This window comes from Meles meles, chromosome 2 (genome assembly GCF_922984935.1).
Source record: "Meles meles chromosome 2, mMelMel3.1 paternal haplotype, whole genome shotgun sequence".
In the NCBI taxonomy this organism is placed as follows: domain Eukaryota; kingdom Metazoa; phylum Chordata; class Mammalia; order Carnivora; family Mustelidae; genus Meles; species Meles meles.
The window spans coordinates 8,632,714-8,656,721 of record NC_060067.1 but is presented as its reverse complement, the minus strand read 5'-3'; the positions used below and the strand labels follow the sequence as shown (position 1 = coordinate 8,656,721).

At 39.2% G+C, this 24,008-nt stretch overlaps 1 protein-coding gene across 1 annotated transcript; it reads left to right on the top strand.

Annotated features, from left to right (window-relative positions):
• Positions 1-15,408: 15,408 nt before the first annotated feature.
• LOC123936946 (C-X-C motif chemokine 6-like) lies at positions 15,409-17,509 on the top strand. Its single transcript, XM_045997441.1, has 4 exons — positions 15,409-15,610; positions 15,750-15,882; positions 16,000-16,083; positions 16,439-17,509. The coding sequence occupies exons 1-4, from the start codon at positions 15,505-15,507 to the stop codon at positions 16,455-16,457; spliced, it is 342 nt and encodes a 113-aa protein (XP_045853397.1). The 5' UTR covers positions 15,409-15,504; the 3' UTR covers positions 16,458-17,509.
• The last annotated feature ends 6,499 nt before the right edge of the window (positions 17,510-24,008 follow it).

The window sequence follows — 24,008 nt, the reverse complement described above, 5'->3', positions numbered from 1 at the left end:
CCAAATATGGCATAAAGACTTTCTCTAGAAAGCTGTGGCAAAGTGAAAGAGCATGGGCCTTGGAATCCAATACTACTATTTACAAAATACGTAATAAGACAGTGAAACTCTCTGGAACTGTGTTTTCCTTATATGTACAAAGGGTAATAGCAGAATAGCATTTGTTGGGCAGGCCTGTTCTAGGAATGATAGAAAATCAATATAAAGTACTGAGCCAAGTCCCGGAGATAAGCAAGGATCAGAAATGCAGAAAAAAGGAAGTGACTCAAACATGAGAACAAATACTCTCATGCAGCAGACCACTAAATATTAAAGTACGCAAGTCGCTTTTCTAGAACGTGACTTCTTTCTAGCTCTCTTGCTAGGTAGGTTCCATAAGTTATTCTTCTTGCTGATGTCACTTACACAAGAGCTCCAACACAGACCACTTTTCTGAGTTTCACACTCCAACTTCCTCCTTGATACTTCCACTTAGATATGTCACAGGCATTTCAAACTCTGTCTTAAAGAGAATTCTTAATTCCACAACCATCTAAACATGTTCCTTCTCCAGTCTGTTGCTTCTCAGTAAAGAGTACTACCATACACTCTATTGTTTCCTTCAAACAACTAGGAGTAATTCTTGAATTTTCTTTGCCTGCATCCAACCCATCAGCATGGGGAAAAGGTTGCATCTACAAAGTGTATTCATAATCTTCCAGCATCTCTAAATCTCCATTTAATATCCACTCCATCCATGTCATATCTCTCATCTAGACAAGAGGATGGCAGACTTCTCTAAAGGACTAGATGGTAAATATTTTTGCTTTGCAGACTCTATGATCTGTGTCAGAATTATTTAATACTGTCATTATAGCATAAAACCAGTCATAGGCAATGTGCCTACAAATCCCTGATGGATGTATTTCAATACAATTTCAGTTACAAAAATATGTGGCAGGCCCATGAATGATATAGTTTGCCTAAAGTTCACCTAAATTGTTAGAGTTGACTTCTAACTTAGGTTTCTGTGTCCAAATTTTACACTACTGTTTCACGCAGAAGTTAGATGTTTTCTAAAACATAAAACAACTCATATCTTCTTGCAACATAAAGTTTTTTAAAGGCTTTATACCAGAGGTAAAATAAAGTATGAATTCTGTTCCTTGGCCTAGACATTTTTGTATGATTCAGCTTATTTATCTATCTGACTTCACTCACACTACTCTTCCTCTTTCTAACCAAGTTCTAGCCATCGTCAGCCTTCTTTTAGTTATTAAAACAAAGCTCCTCAGCAACTCTTAGTTTGTTCCCTATAGTTAAGAGTCTCTCATGTTTTACCTCCTTCTCTGTCTGATGGAAGAGAGTTGGGTGGGGGAGAGGGTAACTGGGTGATGAGCATTAAGGAGGGCATTTGATGTAGTGATCACTGGTGTTATACACAACTGATGAGTCACTAAATTCTTCCCCGGAAACTAATGATACACTATATATTAACTAACTTGAATTTAAATAAAATCTTAAAAAAAGAGATTTATGATGTTCAACACACACACACACACACACACACACACACACACACTGACCCAAGATCCTTTCTACCTCTGCCTTACTGTTCTTTCTGCTTGAAGCCATCTTCCCTAAGTTGTTTGCAGGGCTCTGTCATATGTATACTTCTGGTTTAAAATGCCATCTCTTCAGTGGCCATTATTTGAATGTAAGCACATTATTTGAATGTAATTCCAGCCCATATTTCCTTTTACCATGCTATGAAATTACTCTGCTTCCTTCATAGCATCTATTGAATGTTGCAACCTCTATCTTATTTCCTTCCCTTTTTTATTTTGACTTCTTCATTAGATTATAAGTTGACCACCCTGTTCATCATTGTATATTTAGCTTCTAGTGCTCCTAGCTCAATGGAGATTTTTCAATGAATAGAAATGAGTATAAGAATTAATGAATTGGAAAGAAAAGAGAATTAATGAATTGGAAAGAAAAGAGAGAGGACCAAAATTAATAAAATCATGAATGAAAGAGGAGAGATAACAACCAACACCAAAGAAATACAAACAATTATAAGAACATATTATGAGCAACTCTATGCCAGCAAGTTTGTAATCTAGAAGAAATGGATGCATACCTAGAGACATATGAACTACCACAACTGAACCAGGAAGAAATAGAAAACCTGAACAGACCCATAACCCGTAAGGAAATTGAAGCAGTCATCAAAAATCTCCCAACAAACAAGAGCCCAGGACCAGAAGTCTTCCCAGGGAAATTCTACTAAACATTTAAAGAAGAAATAATTCCTATTCTCCTGCAACTGTTCAAAAAAAATAGAAATGGAAGGAAAACTTCCAAACTCATTTTATGAGGCCAGCATTACCTTGATCCCCAAACCATACAAAGACCCCATCAAAAAAAGAGAATTACAGACCAATATCCTTGATGAACACAGATGAGAAAATTCTCACCAAAATACTAGCCAGTAGGATCGAACAGTACATTAAAAGGATTATCCACCATGACCAAGTGGGATTTATTCCTGGGCTGCAAGTTTGGTTCAACATCCGCAAATCAATCAATGTGATACAACACATTAATAAAAGAAAGAATAAGAACTGTATGATACTCAATAGATGCTCAAAAAGCATTTGACAAAGTACAGCATCCTTTCTTGATCAAAACTCTTCACAACATAGGCACAGAGGGTACATGCCTCAATATCATCAAAGCCATCTATGAAAAACTCACAGCAAATATCTTTCTCAATGGAGAAAACCTGAGAGCTTTATCCCTAAGGTCAGGAACATGGCAGGGATGTCCATTATCACCACTGCTATTCAACATACTACTAGAAGTCCTAGCCTCAGCAATCAGACAACAAAATGAAATAAAAGGCATCCAAATCAGCAAAGAAGAAGTCAAACTCTCACTCTTTGCAGATGATATGATACTTTATGTGGAAAACCCAAAACACACCACTCCAAATCTGCTAGAACTTGTACAGGAATTCAGTAAAATGTCAGGATATAAAATCAATGCACAGATATCAATTGCATTTCTATACACTAACAACAAGACAGAAGAAAGAGAAATTAAGGAGTCAATCCCATTTACAATTGCACCCAAAACCATAAGACACCCAGGGAAAAAACCTAACCAAAGAGATAAAGAATCTGTACTCAGAAAACTATAAAGAACTCATGAAAGAAATTGAGGAAGACAGAAATGGAAAAACATTCCATGCTCGTGGATTGGAAGAACAAATACTGTGAAAATGTCTATGCTACCTAAAGCAATCTACATGTTTAATGCAATCCCTATCAAAATACCATCATTTTTTTTTCAAAGAACTGGAACAAATAATCCTAAAATTTACAGGGAACCAGAAAAGACCTCAAATAGCCAGAGGAATGTTGAAATGTTGAAAAAGATAACCAAAGTTGGTGGCATTCCAGACTTCAATCTCTGTTACAAAGCTGTCATCATCAAGACAATATGGTGCTGGCACAAAAACACACACATATATCAATGGAACAGAATAGAGAGTCCAGAAATAGACCTTCAACTCTAAAGCATGAATTTTTACTATTAAGTGCCTAATTGAAGCTAAAATTTTGAAAAGATGGGTGATGAAGGACTGGAATAACGAGAGCACTTACTTTGCTCGTGGAAGTACAATCATTTGGAAGTTTCCTATAAAGTTCAATATAGACATACCTCATGGCTTAAGCAACTCCAGGCTTACATACTTATCCAAGAGAAATGAAAATATCTATTTTATTTACCTATTTCTGTGTAAAAATAAAAAAATTTATTCCAAAACTTAGTGACCTCAAACAGTAACTGTTTATTGTCTCAGGATTATCTGGGTTGACTGAGATCATTTGGGTGGTCCTCTGGCTCTGGGAGGCTAGATTGCAGTCCTCAGAAACCTGACTGGGCTGGCAGGTGCAGGATGATCACTCATGTGATAGTCAGTGGGTGCCTACTCTTAGCTGGCAGCTCGGGTGAGGCAATCTGCTAGTGTGCCTGGGGTCTCCTTCACATGGTCTCTGCATGGAGCTTAGGATTCTCACAGCACAGCTGTTGGGTTCCCAGAAGCAGGGTTCCAAGCATAGAGGTGGAAGCAGTGGATACACATTCAGAAGTTACACAGGATCATTTCTGGCAAATAATATGGATCAAACCCAGTCACAGGAGCAGCTGAGATTCAGAGAGAGACCACATTTCAATAAGAAAGTGAATGCATTGGTGGTTATCTTCATTCCACAAAAGTATGCATTTTGTATGCATTCCATAAAAGTATTTTGGGATATATTCATCCCACAAAATCCCCTGTATTCATCCCACAAAAGTATTTTTGCACAAAAAAATTTTATAATGTTTTTAGCTGCTTCATTCATAATGGTCAAATTTAACCAAACACTGGAAAAGATCCAAATGTCGATCCACAAATGAATGGATAAACAAATTTTGGCATCTTTGTACAATCGAATACTTCATGTCAATTATTCAAGGAATATTGTACTGAAAAAAATAAAAAGGAGTGTGGTACTGATAGTCACAGCAACATGGGTAAATGTCACAGATGCTAAGTTTAGCAAAAGAAAGCAAACACAAAAGAGTACATATTGGATAATTCTCCTTAAATGAAGTTCCAGTATAGACAAAACTACCAATCAGAATAGCGGTTTTCTCTGGGAAAAGATTGAGATAAATAAGATTGAATAAATAGATAAATAGAATAAATAGAATACATAAATAGAATAAATAATAAATAGAGGGAATAAATAAGCACAGATCTTCTGGGAGGATGAAAATGTTCTATATCTTGGTTAATTGTTCACTTTTTTCAAAATTCATTGACCTACACACTTAAGATGTATGCATTGCAGTGTGCAAATATTATCTCAATTAAAAACATAAAAATAAAAATGTTTTTTAAAGTCTTCGTAACTATTGTTCCTCTTGATATTTTTATGAAGAAAAAAAAGGTATTGGTACTTTCACTTAAGGAAGTGTTAAATTGTTTAAGATTACACAAACGGTTAGTGGCATAGAAATAGAATCCAAATAAGGCAATGATGGATGGATGGCTGAAAAAACATCTTTTTTTCGTCTTAGAAATTAATTTTTAAAATGTTAAAATTGGCTTTACTTTTAGAGCAGTTTTAGGCTCACAGCAAAACTGAAAGGGTACAGAGATTTCCTATGTATCCCCTGCCCTCACATATGCATAGCCTCCTCCGTTATCAACATCCCGCATCAGAACAGTGCATTTGTTACAGTTGCTGAACCTACCCGGACACATCATTATCATCCAGAGTCCAAGGTTTACATCGGTGTTCACTCTTGGTGTGGTGCATTCTATGGGTTTGGACAAACGTATAACGGCAGGTATCAACCATTACAATATCACATGGAATAATTACTACTATAAATGTCTTCTGTGCTCCTTCTCCCTAGCTCTTAAACCCGAGCAACCACTCATCTTTTTATTGTCTCTGTAGTTTTGATTTTTTTCTAGAATGCCATATAATTGGAATCATATGGCTTTTCAGATTGGGTTAACTATGCGTTTAGCTTCCTGTGTGCTTTTTTTCAGCACTGAAGAATATTCCATTGTCTGGATGTTCCACAGTTCATTTATCTGTTAACCTATGAAGGGCATCTTCCTTGCTTCCAAGTTTTGGCAATTATCCATAAAGCTGCTTTAAACACCCATTTACAGATTTATGTGCCAACATAGTTTTCAACTCCTTTGGGTAATTTCCAAGGGATATGACTGCTGGGCTGAAAGTTTAGTTTTATAAGAAACTGACATTTAGCATTCCCAGCAGCAGTGTATGGAAGTTTTCGTTAATCCACATTCACACCAGCAATTGGTGTTATCAATATGCTAGATTTTGTTCATTCTAATATGTCTACAGTGATATTTCAATTTTTTAAATTTGCATTTCCTTGTTGACGTATGGTATGAGCCATGTTTTCATATGTTTATTTGCCATCTGTATACGTGTATTTTTAGTGAGGTGTCAAGGTCTTTGTGTGATTTTTAAATCATATTGAGTTGAATATTAAGCATTTTTTGTATATTTTGGATAACAGTCCTTTATCAGATGTATCTTTTATAAATATTTAATCCTAGTCTTTTCATTCTCTTGGTAGTGTCTTTGGCAGGACAGAAAATTTTAATATTCATAAAGTTCAGCTTACTAATTTTTTCCTTCACCAATTTTACTGCCTAAATTTACATTATGATTTTATTTTCAAACATTCATAGATAGCTAATTAGAAACACTTCATATAAAACTTTCATAACTTTCATTTATTACAAACAAACTAATTTATACATAATCATATTATGAGAGGGACCAGCTTTGGTCTTTTTCTACTACAGTATCGACTACTTTTTTTCTCTTTTCTCTCTTTTTTTTTTTTTGATATTTTTCTCTTTTCTATGACAAAATCCTTGGTCATAACATTCACAAGTCTGGTTTTCAAGTTTAAATTAGGGAAAAATAAAAGCTGTTTCCAAGGGACATTCTGTTCCAAAGAAAATGATTTGCAGTCTGATTTACTAATGCTGAATTTTTTGAAAACCAAAATGATTCAAACATTTAACTCAAGTGGTTTTGTCCATTTACTCCCCAGGGGAAGCCATGCTTTAAGATGCCAACTGGTTAGGATGATACTCATAGCCCAGTTTTAGCCAGAATTTCTAGGATTTTGTGATTTTTGCTTTGGTATTGCAACACCTTTTAAGTCAGTGGGATCAATTTCTCAATTCTTTTTTTTTTAAAGATTTTATTTATTTATTTGTCAGAGAGAGAGAGAGACAGAGAGAGAGAGAGAGATCACAAGTAGGCAGAGAGGCAGGCAGAGGCAGAGGGGAGCAAGGAGCCCGATGTGGGACTCGATCCCAGGATGCTGGGATCATGACCTGAGCCAAAGGCAGTCGCTTAACCAACTGAGCCACCCAGGCATCCCCAATTTCTCAATTCTTAAAAAAATGTTTGCATTAACTGTGGCCCAGGAGATCAGGGTTGTGTGTATGTGTGTGTGTGTGTGTGTGTTTTGCAATTTTTTAAATTAATGAAATGTTTTTAAGTTGAAGTATAATTGACACACAATGTTACATTACTTTCCAGTATATAACATATTGATTTGACAACCGTATATATTAGGCTATGCTCACCACGAGCGTAGTTGCCATCTGTCACCATACAATGCTATCATAATATCATTGCCTATACTCCCTATGCAATTAGACCTTTCATTCCTGTCACTTATTCATGCCATCACTGGAAGTCTGTGCCTCCCACTTCCTTCACCTATTTTGCCCATCCCCCCACCCCCTCTTATGGGAATGTTTCAAAAATGCATAAAAGAAGTTATTCCTGAGATTTCATTATCAGATTTATGAAAAAAATCGGTGGCAAGAAATCAACTATAAGATATGTTCTATTCTTATTTTTCTCTTGATCTTATAAACAACAGAAATTTCTTGCTCACAGTTCTTGACACTGCGAAGTTCAAGTACAAGGTGTTGGCAGGTTCAGTGTCTGGTGAGGACCTATTTCCTGCTTCATAGATGGCACCTTCTTGTTGTGTCTTCACTTGTAGGAAGGGGTGTGGGACCTCAGCGAGGACTCTTTTATAAGGACACTAATTGCACTCATGAGGGATCTGCCCTCATGATTTAATTTCTTCTTAAAGGCCTGGCCTCCTAATACAATCATACTAGGTATAAGGATTTCAACGTATGAGTTTGGGGGAGGGGAGCACAAATATTTGGACCACTGCATTTTTGTTGTTTATGGTGGCGGTGGTGGTGGTGGTGGTGGTGTGTGTGTGTGTGTGTGTGTGTGTGTATTTGACTTTTAAGTACATGAACATCATCTTAGATACTTGTCAAATGATGAGTCCGCTATTTGTTCAAGTGATGATAAGGAAGGCTAACAGAGAGTTTTGATTAGCTATAAAGTATATAAACCACAAACATACAAATACATCACAATTATTCTTATTACAGTAGCAATCGATGAGGTTCTAATATATATTAAATGAGAATGAAAGAGAGTGTGAGCTCGTGAAGAAGTGGATATTCTCCTAAACTAAAAAGTTATGAAGGTAATGGTAGTCAAAAACCAGTATAGCAAATGATAATTATCAAGCACAGCATTAGAAGTCTAATTTTCATAAAGGACCTCTGCACTATCAGATAAATGACTCCTCAAAAAACTTATTTAAAATAGCTAACCCCTAAGAAGATTTTTATTGTTGTTTTGCTGAGTCCAGACCAAATTTCTGAAGAATATGATGAATACTTCCTATTTCTGAGAAGCCCAGGTCTTTGGGAAACATTCAAAATTTAATCCTCATCTTTGTGTCTTTTCTTTTTTTTTTTTAAGATTTTATTTATTTATCTGACAGACAGAGATCACAAGTAGGCAGAGAGGCAGGCAGAGGGAGAGGAAGGGAAGCAGGCTCCCCGCTAGGCAGAGAGCCCTATGCGGGGCTCGATCCCAGGACCCTGGGACCATGACCTGAGCCAAAGGCAGAGGCTTTAACCCACTGAGCCACCCAGGCGCCCCCTTTGTGTCTTTTCTTGTCGACAAAACATTTTGCATCTTTTGCACAGATGAACAAAAGTAACCAGCTACCCCAACCGCCCCCCCCCCCCCGGAGGTGGCAATATAAAGGACATTTATGGTTACTTGGAGTCTTGCTCAGTTTGGACTCAGTTAAGGATAATTGATTTACTCCTTCCTCAGGCAGATTTAATCTGAAATGGGCAGCAAGGAAAATGAGAGAATGGAGAAGAGAAGGGAAAACCTTTCTGATATTTTACAGTACAGCTGGGGCAACTTTGAAGCAAAATTGTTCCCTAAATAATATTGTTTCTTCATTGGACTGCCAATCCGATGTGGAAGGTGACAGATTTCATGGATTGCAAAGCTAACCATAAAGAGCTGGCTTTTTCCTTTTCTTTTGCATATAAGCAGGTAACTCTACCCTCCACTTAAACTCTTACTGGTCAGGGACGTCTGGGTGGCTCAGTGGGTTAAAGCCTCTCTCTGCCTTCGGCTCGGGTCATGATCCCAGGGTCCTGGGATCGAGCCCCGCATCGGGCTCTCTGCTCGGCGGGGAGCCTGCTTCCTCCTCTCTCTCCGCCTGCCTCTCTGCCTAGTTGTGATTTCTCTCTGTCAAATAAATAAAATATAAAAAAAACAACAACAAAACTCTTACTGGTCAATAAATTCTTATACTGATATTCTTTATGTGCCTAACCTGACAATTATATGTCTACATCTTTCATTACTGTAATCATAAAGCATTTCTTAAAAATAATGTAAAAATAAATAGAAACTTAGAAAATATTTAAAAGGTCTAGGTCATATACTTAATCACACAGTTAAAGGCCTCTTTGATTTGTTGGAAGAGATCAATTTAGAATAATAATCCCACACTGTTAACATTCAACACAGTATGACTTAACCAGAATTTTTCCTTATCATTGCTCTCCAACAAAATCTAAGTCCCAGAAAAATTTTAATTTGGGGGACGCCTGGGTGGCTCAGTTAGTTAAGTGGCTGACTTCCACTTGGATCATGATCCCAGCATCCTGAGATCGAATCCCACTTCGGGCTCCTTGTTTGGCAGGGAACCTGGTTCTCCCTCTGTCTCTGCCTGCCACCCTGCCTGCCTGTGCTCTCTCTCTCTCTCTGACAAATAAATAAATAAAATCTTTTAAAATTTTTAATTAGGCTGATACTGTAGTTGTATAATCTTTTTCTTTTACTATCAAATATCCTGCAGGTTTCTGAACATTCTTCTGAGTTTTTCAAATTCCAAAGACTAAAAATATCATTTGAACTGTCCCTAAGAATAACTGAGAAATAAATTTCAACACAAGGGAAGGCTAATTCAAAACTGAAGCATGCAAATGATTAATGGCTGCAAACCATCCTATTCTCTTCTTTCAACTTTAAGGTCCACTTGTAATTCAAAGAACATTGCAAGATAAAAAGTTATCATTTTCTGTTATTCAATGTTCATAGACTGTTACTGAACCTGGAAATGTGAAAAATATAAGACGTTACCACTGATGTTATTTCTATTTTTTTAAGTTTGCATCTAACTTCTAGTTACTTAACATACAATGCAATATTAGTTTCAGGTATACAATATTGTGATTCAACATTTCCTTCCTTTCGTTTTAAAGAGTTTATAGTTAACTTGAGAGAGACAAAAACAAAATTAAGGAATAAGTAAACTCTGTCTCAAGAGATAGTTATGACAAGTACATCAAGTATATTAGATATTCAAAGACTGAAGTTAGAAAGAATACATAATAATTGGCTTTGCCAGAATAAACCTTCTCTGGCAAGACAGGATCCCACACCGGTCTTGGAGAAAGAGAGGAATTTGGAAAGCAGGTGACAATTTCAGGCTGGTTAATCTGGAAATCTCTCTGCTGTTTGACATCACCCTTGCCTCAAAGGTCAGGAGTACATAGACTGGGAATTTCAACAGCTTAAAGTATGTTTGTTGGGCAATACAAGTGGTTAACCAGATATGAAGAGCCATGGGGTATTTGCTAGTGACTATGAAGAATACGGTTTGTAATCTGAAAAATATTAACATTTTTTTGTGAAAAGAAAAAAAAATGGGGTTACGTTAAACTAAAAAGTTTCTGCACAGCAAAAGAAGCCATCACCAACCTACTGGATGGGAGGTGACTTTTTCAAATCATATATCCAATAAGGGATTAATATCCAATATGTCTAAAGAACTCATACAATTCAAAAACAAACAAACAAAAAAATAACTCAGTGAAAAAATGGGAAGGGATTTTGAACTAAGAAGACACACAGATGGCCAACAGACGCATAAAAAGATGCTCAACATCACTCATCATCAGGGAAATACAAATCAAAACCACAATTAGGTATCACCTCACACCTGTTAAAGTAGCTATTATCAAAAAGACAAGGAATAACTAGCATCAGAGAGGATGTGGAGAATAGAGCACACCCATGCATTGTTGGTAGGAATGTAAAATGATGCAGCCATTACAGAAAACAGTATGACAATTCCTTAAAAAATTAAGACTAGAACTACTATAGGATCCAGCTATCTCATTTCTCGGTATTTATCTGAAGAGTAAAAAAAATACTGATTCAAAGACACATATGCACCCCTAGGTTCATTATTTACAATAAGCAGGAAATGGAAACAGTCTAAACATCCATCAGTGAATGAATTGATAAAGAAGATGTGGGTGTGTGTATGTATATGGAATAATAATGGATAACGAGGGAATATTACTCAGCCCTAAAAAAGAATGAAGTCTTGTTTGTGATCACACAGATGAAACTTGAACCTTTAAAGGATTGTGCTAAGTAAAATAAGTCAACCAGATAACAACAAATATATGATTTCACTTATGTATAGAATCTAAAAAAAAACAACTAAACAAATGAACAAATAAAATGAAAACAAAAACAAACTCATTGATAGAGAATACAGACTAGTGATTACCAGAGGGGAAGAGAGGGGGTGAGCAACATGGGTGAAGGGTGTCAATTAAAGGGTGATGGATGGTATCTAGACCTCTAGTGGTGATCATTGTGTAGTGCACAGGTATTGAATTACAATGAACTAAATGCTGGACATCTGGAACTTATACAAATTATGTACCGATTTTACCCAATTAAAAACAAATTCTTGTGACCGATTCTCTAGCGCTTCACTGCTAGTCATTGCTTTTCTTCTTAACTCTCTGGCCTTAGTTTTATGATTAAAAAAAATTATTACTATTTAACTTCTTTTTTTTTTTTTTTTTTTTTGCTTAGCTCGGATCAAATGGATGGTTCTATTTCTGAGAAGTCCCAGGCTTTTGGAAACATCTAACACTTTAATTCTCAACTTCTTTTTTCCTGTGTATCATCCCTTGTCCACAGGAGAAGCTGCTCCTAAAATGAGGATAGGAGAATTTTTCTTATCTGCCTTGAAGTATTGTTATGAGTCTCAAAACATAATGAGCAAGAAAGTGGTTTGGAAGTCACTAACCATTAAGAATGTTTTAATTCCTATTACACGAGTCTGCGGTATTATGACTCTGTCTCATCCATATACGTATACATGTGACTCTGCTTCTGACAAACAAGTCAGTCTCTTAGGCTATCAGGTTGTCAATGTCATTTTGTGGATTGTTTTTGTTATAGTTTAGGGCAAAATAACGCAATACCTTTTGTCACTACCTAAAAAGAGTGCAGGTAAGGCAAATGGCCTCCCCTTTAAAAGGGCAAGAAAGAAACAACTGCTTTTAAAGAGCTCTGTCTCCGATGGTACTTGGTGTTGTCATTCTCAACAGCAAGAAATCTTTGGACCATCCACAGTCCTATCTGTCTTTGCAAAAGGCCCACACCAGCGATGCCTAGACAAGAGCTAGGCATGGGCAGCGAGCCAGAATGAATTCAGTGAGAACCCAGGCTAACTTACACATTGTTTCCTGGTTAGGTTGGGCAACCGAACAGCCTACAACTACTGGGGACTTTCTATTACCTGCCCGCCAGCTGAAGAAAAAAAAAATTTTTTTTTGCCTTATATTCTATAAATAATGCATGGCAAGTTGATTCAGATTGCAAACCAGGTGAACCATGCACATCTCTAGAAGAGTGTCAGGAGAAACTGGAAATCATGTCTCATGACCCTTCTCTGATCTTATCATTTACACCCAAATAACTCATATGTTCGTTTATATTTAAATGTGTTATTTGGAACTAATCTAAACACACACACATACACGTACCCCTAAATAACCTATGTCATTAAGCTTTTTTACAAAGTCTTATTATATTGTGGTTTATTCACTGTGATTAACCTGAATTCAATTGCCCGAAATTTTTCGTCACATTTTTGAAGTTTTGTTTTATTCACATCAGTGAGGTTTACCTTTTGTCTTTAGATACATTCTAATCTCTAAAAAGTCAATATAATAAATCTTCAGGCAGGCTGTTTTCCCAGATTACCACTCCCTTGAAGGATGAAGGATTATATTAACTGAGTCAGGGATGATGCTGATGGTATCAGGAAGCTGTACAGAATAGAGAACTTACCATTTAGCTTCCCACAAAGTGAGGCCAAACCTCCCAGCCTTTGCTGATTTCTTAATATCCTCCCAGACTAAAAGTTCTAAAAGGTTTATGAGATGAACCATGGGAGACTGTGGAGTCTAAGAAACAAACTGAGGGTTTTAGAGGAGAAGGGTGTGGGGAGATGGGTGTGCCTGGTGCTGGGTATTAAGGAGGGCACATATTTCATGGAACACTGGGTGTTGTACATAAACAATTAATCTTGGAACACCAAGCATCAAATGGATGGAGCATCAAAAACTAATGATGGGGGCACCTGGGTGGCTCAGTGGGCTAACGCCTCTGCCTTCGGCTCAGGTCATGATCCTGGAGTCCTGGGATCAAGTCCCACATTGGGCTCTCCGCTTGGTAGGGAGCCTGCTTCCTCCTCTCTCTCTCTCTCTCTCTGCCTGCCTCTCTGCCTACTTGAGATCGCTGTCTGTCAAATAAATAAATAAAGTCTAAAAAAAAAAAGAAAGAAAGAAAAGAAAAGCAATACAGCTTCTTAAAAAAAAACTAATGATGTAGTTTATGGTGACTAACATAACACAATAAAATTTTAAAAATAAAATAAAAGGGTTATGAGATGTCCTCCTTATTCACCAATGGAGGTGATGTTCTTCCAAGGAAGATATGTAGAGGAGTCAAAAAAAAAAAAAAAAAATTCCCCAGGGTCTTCAGGGACAAGGAAAGTAATTTCTTTCCACGACTGGCTTCCCGTTGCTGTTGTGCTTACCCATTGCTTTGCTGACCTACTGTGAGGACAAGGTATTGAGAACAATCCAGAAGAGGATTTAGCTAGATTTCCATGAAAGAAAGCCCATGTGTCATCCCAATATTGTACTCTTGCCTTCCATAGAGTTAGACATAGGAAAGAGTTGCCGTTCAAATTTCAGTGTTCTATTTCCACAGTTGAGAGAAAGAGAAGAGAGAGGGTGAGGTAGTCCTCACCCTTCAACTTCAGGAGGCAGCTCTGAGTTCACGTGAATTCAAGCAGGGCTGTGGATTAAAGCAGCCACTGATCCTGAAGCTAAATCACTCCAGAAGCTTGTGGTTCTTCCCTCCTGAAAGATGAGAGAAACCAGAACTGGCGTTGTCTTGCTGCCAGATTGACTCAAATCCCCAGACCAAATTTCCAACCTTTCAGAATTGCTCCTCAAACTCATCAGCCTTCCATGGCCTGTCCAAATTGGGTCAGTTACATACCTGGCTAGGGTCTGGAGCCACAGCTGGAAAAGGCTCAGCTCAGACTCCGTTTCAGTCTGCACTCACTGCACCCCATCACTTACCGCCCCCCCCCAAAAGACCCTATCTCTTCCAGTTCACCAGTGTATTGAACAGCGGAAAGCAAGGCATTGTCTCCCAGGGTAATCTGCAGGCTGATTTTGGAAGACCACCCTGACACGCAGATGCTTGCTAAACAACAAGGAGACATTTCCAGTTAGTGGAATTGATGCTGGACTCCCTTCCTGCCACTGACTTCAAGTGGGAGGAGAGAGATTTTCATCAAAGTGTCTTGGCCTCTAAAACTAGCCAAAGTCCAAAGAATCATGAATAAATTTGAGAAACCTAGAATGACCTGCCTGCAAGCAGAAGAGGAAGGGCTTTCAGTTTCATGCAGTTTTTTTTTTAAGATTTTATTTATTTATTTGACAGACAGAGATCACAAGTAGGCAAAGAGGCAGGCAGAGAGAGAGGAGGAAACAGGCTCCCTGCTGAGCAGAGAGCCCGATGCTGGGCTCAATCTCAGGACCCTGAGACCATGACCTGAGCCGAAGGCAGAGGCTTTAACCCACTGAGCCATGCAGGCGTCCCCTGTTTCATGCAGTTTTAATCACAGCTTACACTTCCTGAATTGTGAGGATGAAGAGGATGATGATGATTATAAATGATACATTAGGAGGTCGTTTAGAAATTTTTCTAAAGTCAAACCTACCGGTTTGGTTCCAGTCTTCCTCCTTAGATGGGAACGAGGGCTCTATCCCCGGGAGGAGCCGGCCTTCGCTAGCCCTGGCTGGCCTGGGGGGATGAAAGCCCTGCAGGATTGCTCCCCACCACCTCCCGGAGCAGCAGCACCATACAGGGTCCACCGCGCTACCCGTGGAGAAGGAGGCAGCTCCTCCTAGCCACCCTCCTCCCCAACAGCCTCTGCTCAGCCCCCTCCACCCGTCGCCCCCCCACCCCGCCGCCCCCCTCATCCAGGGAGTTTCCCAAGCATCCCAATGCTGAGTTTCCTGCCTGGGGGGAAGGGGCCCGCGCAGATAAAAGGCATGCAAAGGACTTGGGGGTAAGCCACAGTGCACTGGAGCTCCAACTCCTGGCTCCTCGCCTGCCTCTAGAACCCGCACCCCTCACCGCCCTCCTTGCCGCAATGAGCCTCACGCCCAGCCGCGCCGCCCGCGTCCCGGGCCTCTCCCGCTCGCTGTGCGCGCTGCTCCTGCTGCTGCTGCTGACGCCGCCGGGGCCCCTCGCCAGCGGTGAGAGCGCACGGCACGCGGCAGGCACCCGGGCCCCGCGTCCGCCGAGGCTGCGGCGTGGGGAGGTGTCCCGGGCGGGCTGCCGGGGAAGAGCTCCACGCCAACCTGCCCTATAACGGTGTCTCTCTTTGTGCCCCAGCCGGTCCCGTCTCAACCATCGTGAGGGAGCTGCGCTGCATGTGTCTCACCACCACACCGGGGATCCGGCCCAAAATGATCGCGAAGGTGGAGGTGATCGCCGCCGGCCCACAGTGCTCCAGGGTGGAAGTTGTGTAAGTGCTCGCGCGCTGCGCCCCGGTGTCCGCCGTGACCTCGACGAGAGGGGAGTCCCTCAGCCTGAGTCGTCAGCCCCCGGGGCTCACGCGCTCGTCCTCTTTTCGTTTCTGCAGAGCCACCCTGAAGAACAAGAAGGAAGTCTGTCTGGACCCGGAGAGCCCGGTGATGAAGAAAGTCATCCAAAAAATTTTGGACAGGTACCCAGTCGCTTTTTCATCTCTTGGGAGAGTTCCCGCTTCTCAAGGTCCTTACTCTCTGCATGGGATTTGCTGACCACATTCCAGGTCACGCTTAGAATAAAAGATCGTTCAGGAGAAAGGGGGGAAGTTGTTCTGGAATGTCCTGGGAAAACTCTAATCACCAATTTCACATGTAATTGCCTAATGGGTTCCACGGAGCTCATTACTGAGATGTATTTTTCAGTTGTCCGTGTAGTCCTTGAGTCCGCCCTTTCCTTTTTTTTTTCATTGATCCTAAGCTCTGTATTTGGAAAACAGGTGGGAGCAGACAGGAGTGTGGAAACTTGGTTAAACTTTTCTCTTTTCTCAACAGTGGAAGAAAAACTGATTAAGAGGAAGGACCATGCATTGGAAAAGTTGTCCAGTTCCTTAGCAGAGCAGTTTTCTGAGTGTCTCGGAACCCAGTGAAGACAAGAAGGATGGATTAATTTTCTCCAATGAGTTAGGCTTCTTCATAAATCTCCCACTTTGAGAGAAGGATGGTGGGGATGCACTTACATTTGTCCCTCAAGCTTAATGCTCAGCTCGTGAAGTATTTAACATAGTATTTCCTGCTATTTATTTGCTGTTATTTTATCTGTCGTGCTATTGAAATCTTTGGCGATTGACTAAATTGTGAGTCAAGAACCAGTGGTTGTTAAGCTTTCGAGGTGACTGCTGTATTTTAGAATATAACCCTTTCAGTGTTACTGAGAAGGCTGTGGGTTTAATATGTGAATGTTATTTCATTAAAGTGCTGGATGTGGAGATGAATTGTTATCTTCATGCCTCATGAAATATTTTGGTATCGTTTCTTGAGGAATATGTTAAGTTTCCTTGCTTTTGACTCTGGGATGCTGAGTTATATTGCCTTAAAAAGCTGGTGTAACATGCAATTATCTGTGTAAAATGTATTTCCTTATTTAGAATTTGTAAATGTTCAATTCCATAAGGACAAGTATGTTCTTTTCCTATAATTTTAGACATTTGATGTCTTCTTAGTATGGCATAATGTCATGACTTACTCATTAAACTTTGATTTCATGGTGTGTATTTACCATTTTACTAGGAGTACTATAATTCTAGTCCCTAAATATATGTTTTGGACAGATGAAGAAGCTAGGATATAGGCAAGTTCCCTATTTCTAGCTCTTTTATAGAAATGCATTGTTTGATTTTTTTAGGAATAAAAGCAGACCTCACAGTGATTTGTACTCATAAAGGTTTGAAAGGATATTTGAGCTATTTAAATATAGATTCACATTTTGTTTTCAAAAAAACATACACAGGTTAAGGTTTTGACCATTTTGTGATAAAGAATTATCTATGCATCACACTTACACTGTGAAAATTACTCTTGTTTGTAGCACTTCTTTTATACTTTGGGGAAAAAATAAAAGATTTATAAAATTTATTTATGTCGTTTCTCCTTTCTTACACTATTACAAAATTTCTATTTATTTTTAATTCCAAATTGTTTTAAAAATCACTATGCTAGTCTCTGGCTAGCAGAGAGGACCCTCATTTCCCAGGGACATTGCATTTGTCCCACCTTTCTCCAAGCTCAGCCACCTTCCAGATACTCCTCCAGAGCACCTCTAGACAACCTCCAGGGTTGTTTAGAAAACACAAACTTTAACTAGCTCCCTTTTCCCTAGAAGTGACATCAAAGTTGCAAGGCAGGACAGATTAGGCTCTGTCTCATCTGACCTGTGATTTCTTCTTAAAAGTCCCTTTCCCCTTGAATCAGTGTGGTCGGGAGCTTAGTTCCCTAACTGGGTGTGTTCTTTCCTGGGTCCACACCTTTGTATTTGATAGACCTCTACCTGGAAGGGCCTTACCACTTCCTGACCATAGGAGGAAGCTTATTCATCCTTTAGTACTCAGCTCAACAACACCTTTCAGGAAATTTTCCCTGGCACTCCTTGAGGAACTCATGGTTTCCATTTTGATTTTCTGCTAGCATCTTCTAGATACTTGAGTTTCTTTGAATAGCAAATATTGTATTGGGTGCCTTTTTTTGTTTGAAGATTTCTTTATTCTGAGTCCCCCCCAGATCATCATATGATTATATGATCAGATGATCATATGATTATATGTTATTCATCTCTGCATCCCCAATACCTGACACAGATTGGCTTAAAGAATTAATAAAGTCTCCTGAACCTCAGGTAATCAGATAGTGCCCTAACATCAGTAACCTGCTCAGTATGGTGTTGAAGAAATCCTAATGCCTCCACTCTCTTTCCTTCTTCTTAGCTATAAGTAATCCAACAAAAGCTTTAGCATATGCAGTCCTCTCAACCTCTAACATCTACCCTTCACTTTTACCTGGCTAACTCCATCCTCCCTCTGAGGACAGTACTTAGGGCCTCCAACTGGTCCTTGCCCTTGCCAGATGAAGGCCTCTTTCATATCCTTTCATACAACTTTGTTCTTTTCCTTTCTAACCTTTCATCACTGACATGATTATAGAGTCTATGGAGATGATCGCTTATTTAGTGTCTATCCAACTTCTGTGTAAGCTTCATGAGGTCGGGAATATATTTATCACATTCTTCTCGTTTCTAGGACAATACCAAGCGTGTAGTGGGTGCTTAAGCAGAAGAGGGTCCAGGCTAGACAAGTACCACTGTCTCTAAGTATCAAAACAGCAATTTCATCTAAAAACAGCAATTTCATCTAAATAGCTCATTCTTAGGAAAAGCAAGAAAGTGGAAGGAAGGAGACTAATCCAATTGGTATGCATATATACACAGACCCCAACTGGATTAATATATAAGCTCATACGGACACATGTATTCCGTAGTAGAGGCTAATGTATTATTAGTATAGCTATATCTAACAAGTTATTCTACAGCTCTTCTTCTCTCTCCTTATATGTAAAATACCAATTAGATTCATATATTTAGTAATATTATTAATTAATATAGTGTATTAATTATAGTAATACATTATTAATATATATTAATATAGCTATAGGACAGAGAAAAGGAAAAAAGATAGAAAGATACAAAGATATGGAAAAATTCAGAGATGATATGCTGACAAATTTTTTTAACAATAGAGAAAAACACAAAATACCTCAACTGAGAGCTTTTCCTGCATCCTTCCTTAATAAACTTCTGTTGCTTTACTCACAAAAAAAAAAAAAAAAAAAAAATTTGTTTAAGAAATCATTAAACTTCTGGGGCATCTGGGTGGCTTGGTCAATTAAGTGTCTGCCTTCAGCTCAGGTCATGATCTCAGGGTCCTGGGATGGAGGCCCAAATTGATGGAGCCTGCTTCTCCCTCTGCCTCTGCCTCTGCCTCTGCTCCTCCCCTCACTTGTGCTCTCTCTCTCAAATAAATAAAATCTTAAAAAAAAATCACTAGACTTCTATGATATCTTTTTACTCTCTCAAACAGTATTTTTTTTTCCCTTTGAATCTATAAATCACATACTAGTATTAGGTAAACGTTAAGAAAGCAAGCCAAATTACCATAGGTGTGCAAACTATAAATTTCATTGTTTTAAAAATCCCTGATTTGTCATAACAGGCCTAAAATACTCATTGAGTAAGTGCGTAACAGTAATAAGTGAAAGCATAGTACATGTCCTTTGAATAGGAGAAATGTATGTTCTGTGAAGAAACAAACATTACTGATTACTTTTTTCTCTGTCATCATTCAAGGTCTTTGTTTTTTACAGAAGCAAGATTCGTAAGTTTAGTTTGTCTACAGACCATAGAATAAGATCTCATATGTAATATTCTGACAATTCTGTATGTCATATTCATACTATAATTGATTGTTCTATAAAGAAAATAGATTATTTCACTGACATATATAACCTATACAAGAACCTCGGTGATAACTACCACTCACTAATGATATTACTATTGATCCTGCCACTAGCAAATTCAAGGACTAACATATCTGGGGAAAATTAACCCACTGAAGCTCTTCTACGGATATACTTATATTTTCCTCATACAAACTCCTAAATACTGCCCTCCCTCTGTTACCCATCTAAAACGCACTCTCGGGTATGTATTCACTAGGACTTGAGCAAGAGGTCAGCTAAAATATCTGTTACTCTCCAAACCAGACAATTTTCCATGTTTAATTAATGCCTTTCATTTTACCACATTTTCCTGCTTGTCTCTGGGTGTGACAACTTCACATAATCCTCCAATTCCTGAAGCTATGACGAGATCTATGATAAAATCTGACTAGTGGCTTTGTTTTTTTTTTTTTATCATACTTTTAATTCCTGCATAAGGAAAAGAATTGCTATGGGTAACTCATATTGTCCATCATAACCTCAAGTCCTTCCTGGATGTTACAAATTGAGAAATTTACCACAGGGAATGAGCACCTGGGGATTTTGATTCACCTCCCTGACTAAATCACGAAAGACAAAGAGAATGCACATGATTCTGATTTTGGCTTATGATCCCGGTTTGCTTTTAGTCAGCAAAATTGATATTATATTCCCAAGAAGAATTGTTCATACTTCAGATATGTGTCATGAAATAATGACATAGAAAGCCCTAGAGTTTTTGTGTAAAATTTTGTTTCTACAAAGTCTAGAGTCCCATTTTTTTAATATTGAGAAATTACAAGGACTCTTCCTCCTCTGAAAAATCCACGTTCTTAATAGAGGTGATTCTGCCTCCCCATCAGTGTGGGGTAATTGCTTCTGGCCTACCTCTAGGTTGAACGAAGAGAAAAATGGCTAACTCATTTTACCTGATGAGAGGCCAGTGATAGCTCTTTACCCTTCGTGGTGCAATACAAAGTCAGAGTAATTGTGTTTCAGATCTAGTTTTGAGCACTTCAGCTATTTGACCTTGGCAATTTATTCAACGTCTCCATCCCTCAGTTTCCTCATCTGTAAAATCAGTACAAAAATATCTTTCTCACAGGCACTAAGGGCTAATCCTGGACCAAAGTAGATATTTGACAAATACTGGTTTCTTTCTCCTAATTTAAACTCAGAAAACTGAGACCTCCATAGGGGAAGCACCATCATTTTCTCCCCCAATGTCTCTGCATTCTTTCTATCTATGCATGAATAATTAATGTTTAGTACACCTAAGAATTTGTTTCCACAAGTCTTTTTTTTAGGAAGCTTCTGGAAACAATGGATTCATATTCTCTTTATTTTTCTGTCATTCATGTGTTAGCATTTATCAACATGTATGGTGTGTTTCCTTCTTACATGTTAGCATTTATCAACATGTATGGTGTGTTTCCTTCTTACATCCATCAACACCCATTTATTGACAATCTTGTTACATACTAGACAGAGCCCAGGAGCCTTATGATGTGGAGATGACAAAAATGAGCTTTCAGACTAAGTTAAAGACTTCTGATGGCTAATATACTGAGTTCTGTCTGACAAAGCTCTACTTGAAATCTGAATGAAAAGGGACTAGATTTTTTGTAAAGAGGGAGAAGAGTCTCTTCAGTGGGATTCCCCAGAATCAAACTGGAGAGGACATTAGTGTGGCGGAAGTTTACTGAGGAGTGATCTAAGATTCCCATCTGTCAGGAAGTAAAGAGAGGGTCGGGTAGAGGGAGAGAGAGAACTGCTGCTACATCAGAAGATCCAGGTGATGGTTCTGAGAAGGTCTGGACCTGAGGGAGCCTTTCCCAGCGATTCTGAATTGTGGCAAGGGAGCAGACCTCTGTACTCCCCCCTGCTGACCGGTCACTAGATGTGGGCTATTTCTAGGAGGCAGTTACAAATTTGGGTGAGACATTTCCCTTAGGCCCTGGGCCTGCGGCCATCATTGGCAGCAGTGGGACACAGCTGTGGTGAGCCACCAGGAGGGAGGCTCCTGAAAGGGAATGAATCCTGGAGGGAGGTTTCCTGCGCTGGGGAGAGGCAAGAGCCAGAGGTGGAGAAAGGGAGGAGAGAGGAGGGGACAAGGAGATGATGGGAGGGGAAGGAAAGGGAGGAGAGTGGAGGGCTTGTGTTTTCACTTTTCTTTTTTCCTTTTTTTCTTCCTTCCCTTCCTTTCCCTTCCCCACTCTCCCGTGTCCTCACTCCCTTCTTCTCACTTTTCCCCCCTTCCTACCTCCCTTCCGTTCTTCAGGTTTTCCTGAGAAGTAAAATAACTACTGGAAAGAGAAGGAACAGGAGTCCAGGGTGTCCAGCAGGAACCCCCACCAGGCCCTCCCGGGTGGGCGAGGCAGCGGTGCAGGTCTCAGCCCTTCAGGGGTGCTCTGCCTATGCCCACCCAAATGAGGTCCAAGCGCCCCTCATTCACATAGAGAATTAGAAATAAATTGTTGTTGTAGGTCACTACATCTGGGATGGACTTGTTCCACAAAAGTATCACTACACATTTGATGTTCAGGGTGTTCATAAACATAAAGGTAAAGTGAACATTCTCAGGCCAGCCGAACTCTGCAGTGAACGCCCCTAACAGCCCCCAGGGAGACATCTCCCCTCGATTGCCCTCCCCCTCCTTCCTCTCCGCTGCCACCCCACCACCCTTCACTTCACTTCCGGGCAGCATCCAGCCTCAACGGACTCGCGTGCCAGACGAGGTAAGCTCTGGGTCATTCTTACCAGCTCAGAATTACATAAAAAATGTATTTGGTTTCAGCACATATAGGAAATCTTTTATTGGCTAGTATTTCAATGTATTGCTTAAGGTGCTTTAACAACAGACCCAACGTTGTATTAGCCCTAAGATTTTCTGCACTGATTGCTTTTATGACTAATTTTTTAAAAAAGATTTTATTTAATGATTTGACAGAGAGATAGAGAGAGAGCATGAATGTAGGTAGAGCAATAGGCAGAGGGTGATGGAGAAGCAGGCTCTCCCCTGAGCAGGAAGCTGGATGCGGACTCAATCCCAGGACCCTGGGACCTTGACCTGAGCCGAAGGCAAACACCCAACCGAATGAGCCACCCAGGCACCTGTATGACTAAATATGTAAGTCACAGATTATTTCCTGCATACTTGAAAGATGTCAGTTTAAAATCTTTTATGTAAAACAGAGTTAATATATGTCTTAATTTTCATGGATAATGCTCCTCCTATGTCTCTAGATATTTTCTTTGAAAATAGCTAACAGGGAAGTTGTTTCAAGTCTTAGAAAACTTGCTAGTTTCCTGAATGACTCTATGACTCTGCAACTTATACAATGACTTAAAGAAAAAAGAGATAAAATAACAGAATAAAATAAAATAAACAGTATGACAATGTCAGATCAAAAAAAGGGCTGTCCAGTTATTTTAAAATCCAAGAACCCTCCCACTAATTTCCTAGCATTCATTCAAATACACTATTTTGTATAAGCTGACTTTTTTGGGTTGAATAACTGATTTCAAAGTATCTTTTCTATAGTAGCACGTTAGTATTGATGTCCCAATGGCTTGGCACAAATATTTGAGGTCTCACTTTTTAAAAAGAAACAGTTCAGTGGCCAAGTCACACAACAAAGAAGAACTTTTAAACACCCAATACATAGTAGATGCTTAATATTTATTGAATCAACAAAAACTAGCAAAACATTATTTACCTCAAATGCCAACTAATGGGCTTGTGAAATTTTAGTGACTCAAGGAATTTGTTAATGCTTCCTCATGAACTTGCTGACGATGTGTCTTTTGTGACAAATTTGTTGATTAAGACAATGACTTAATGATATTCTGCTACATGCCTACCTCTTTCCTGGTATGAAATGGACCAGGAAAGAAAGTTGGATATTGTATGTAGGGAGAAAAAGTGTCCAGTGAAGCCAATAAATGTGGCCAACAATCTGTGTTGGGGGTTATGATGGGTGGAAAGAGAAAGATACTAGGATGCTTGAAAAAAACATCTTTGTATCTTGCCCTGGAAATGGTTTTGAGTTTACATTTGAAAAAAGATGTATCTGACTGGAGAATTAATAACATTTCA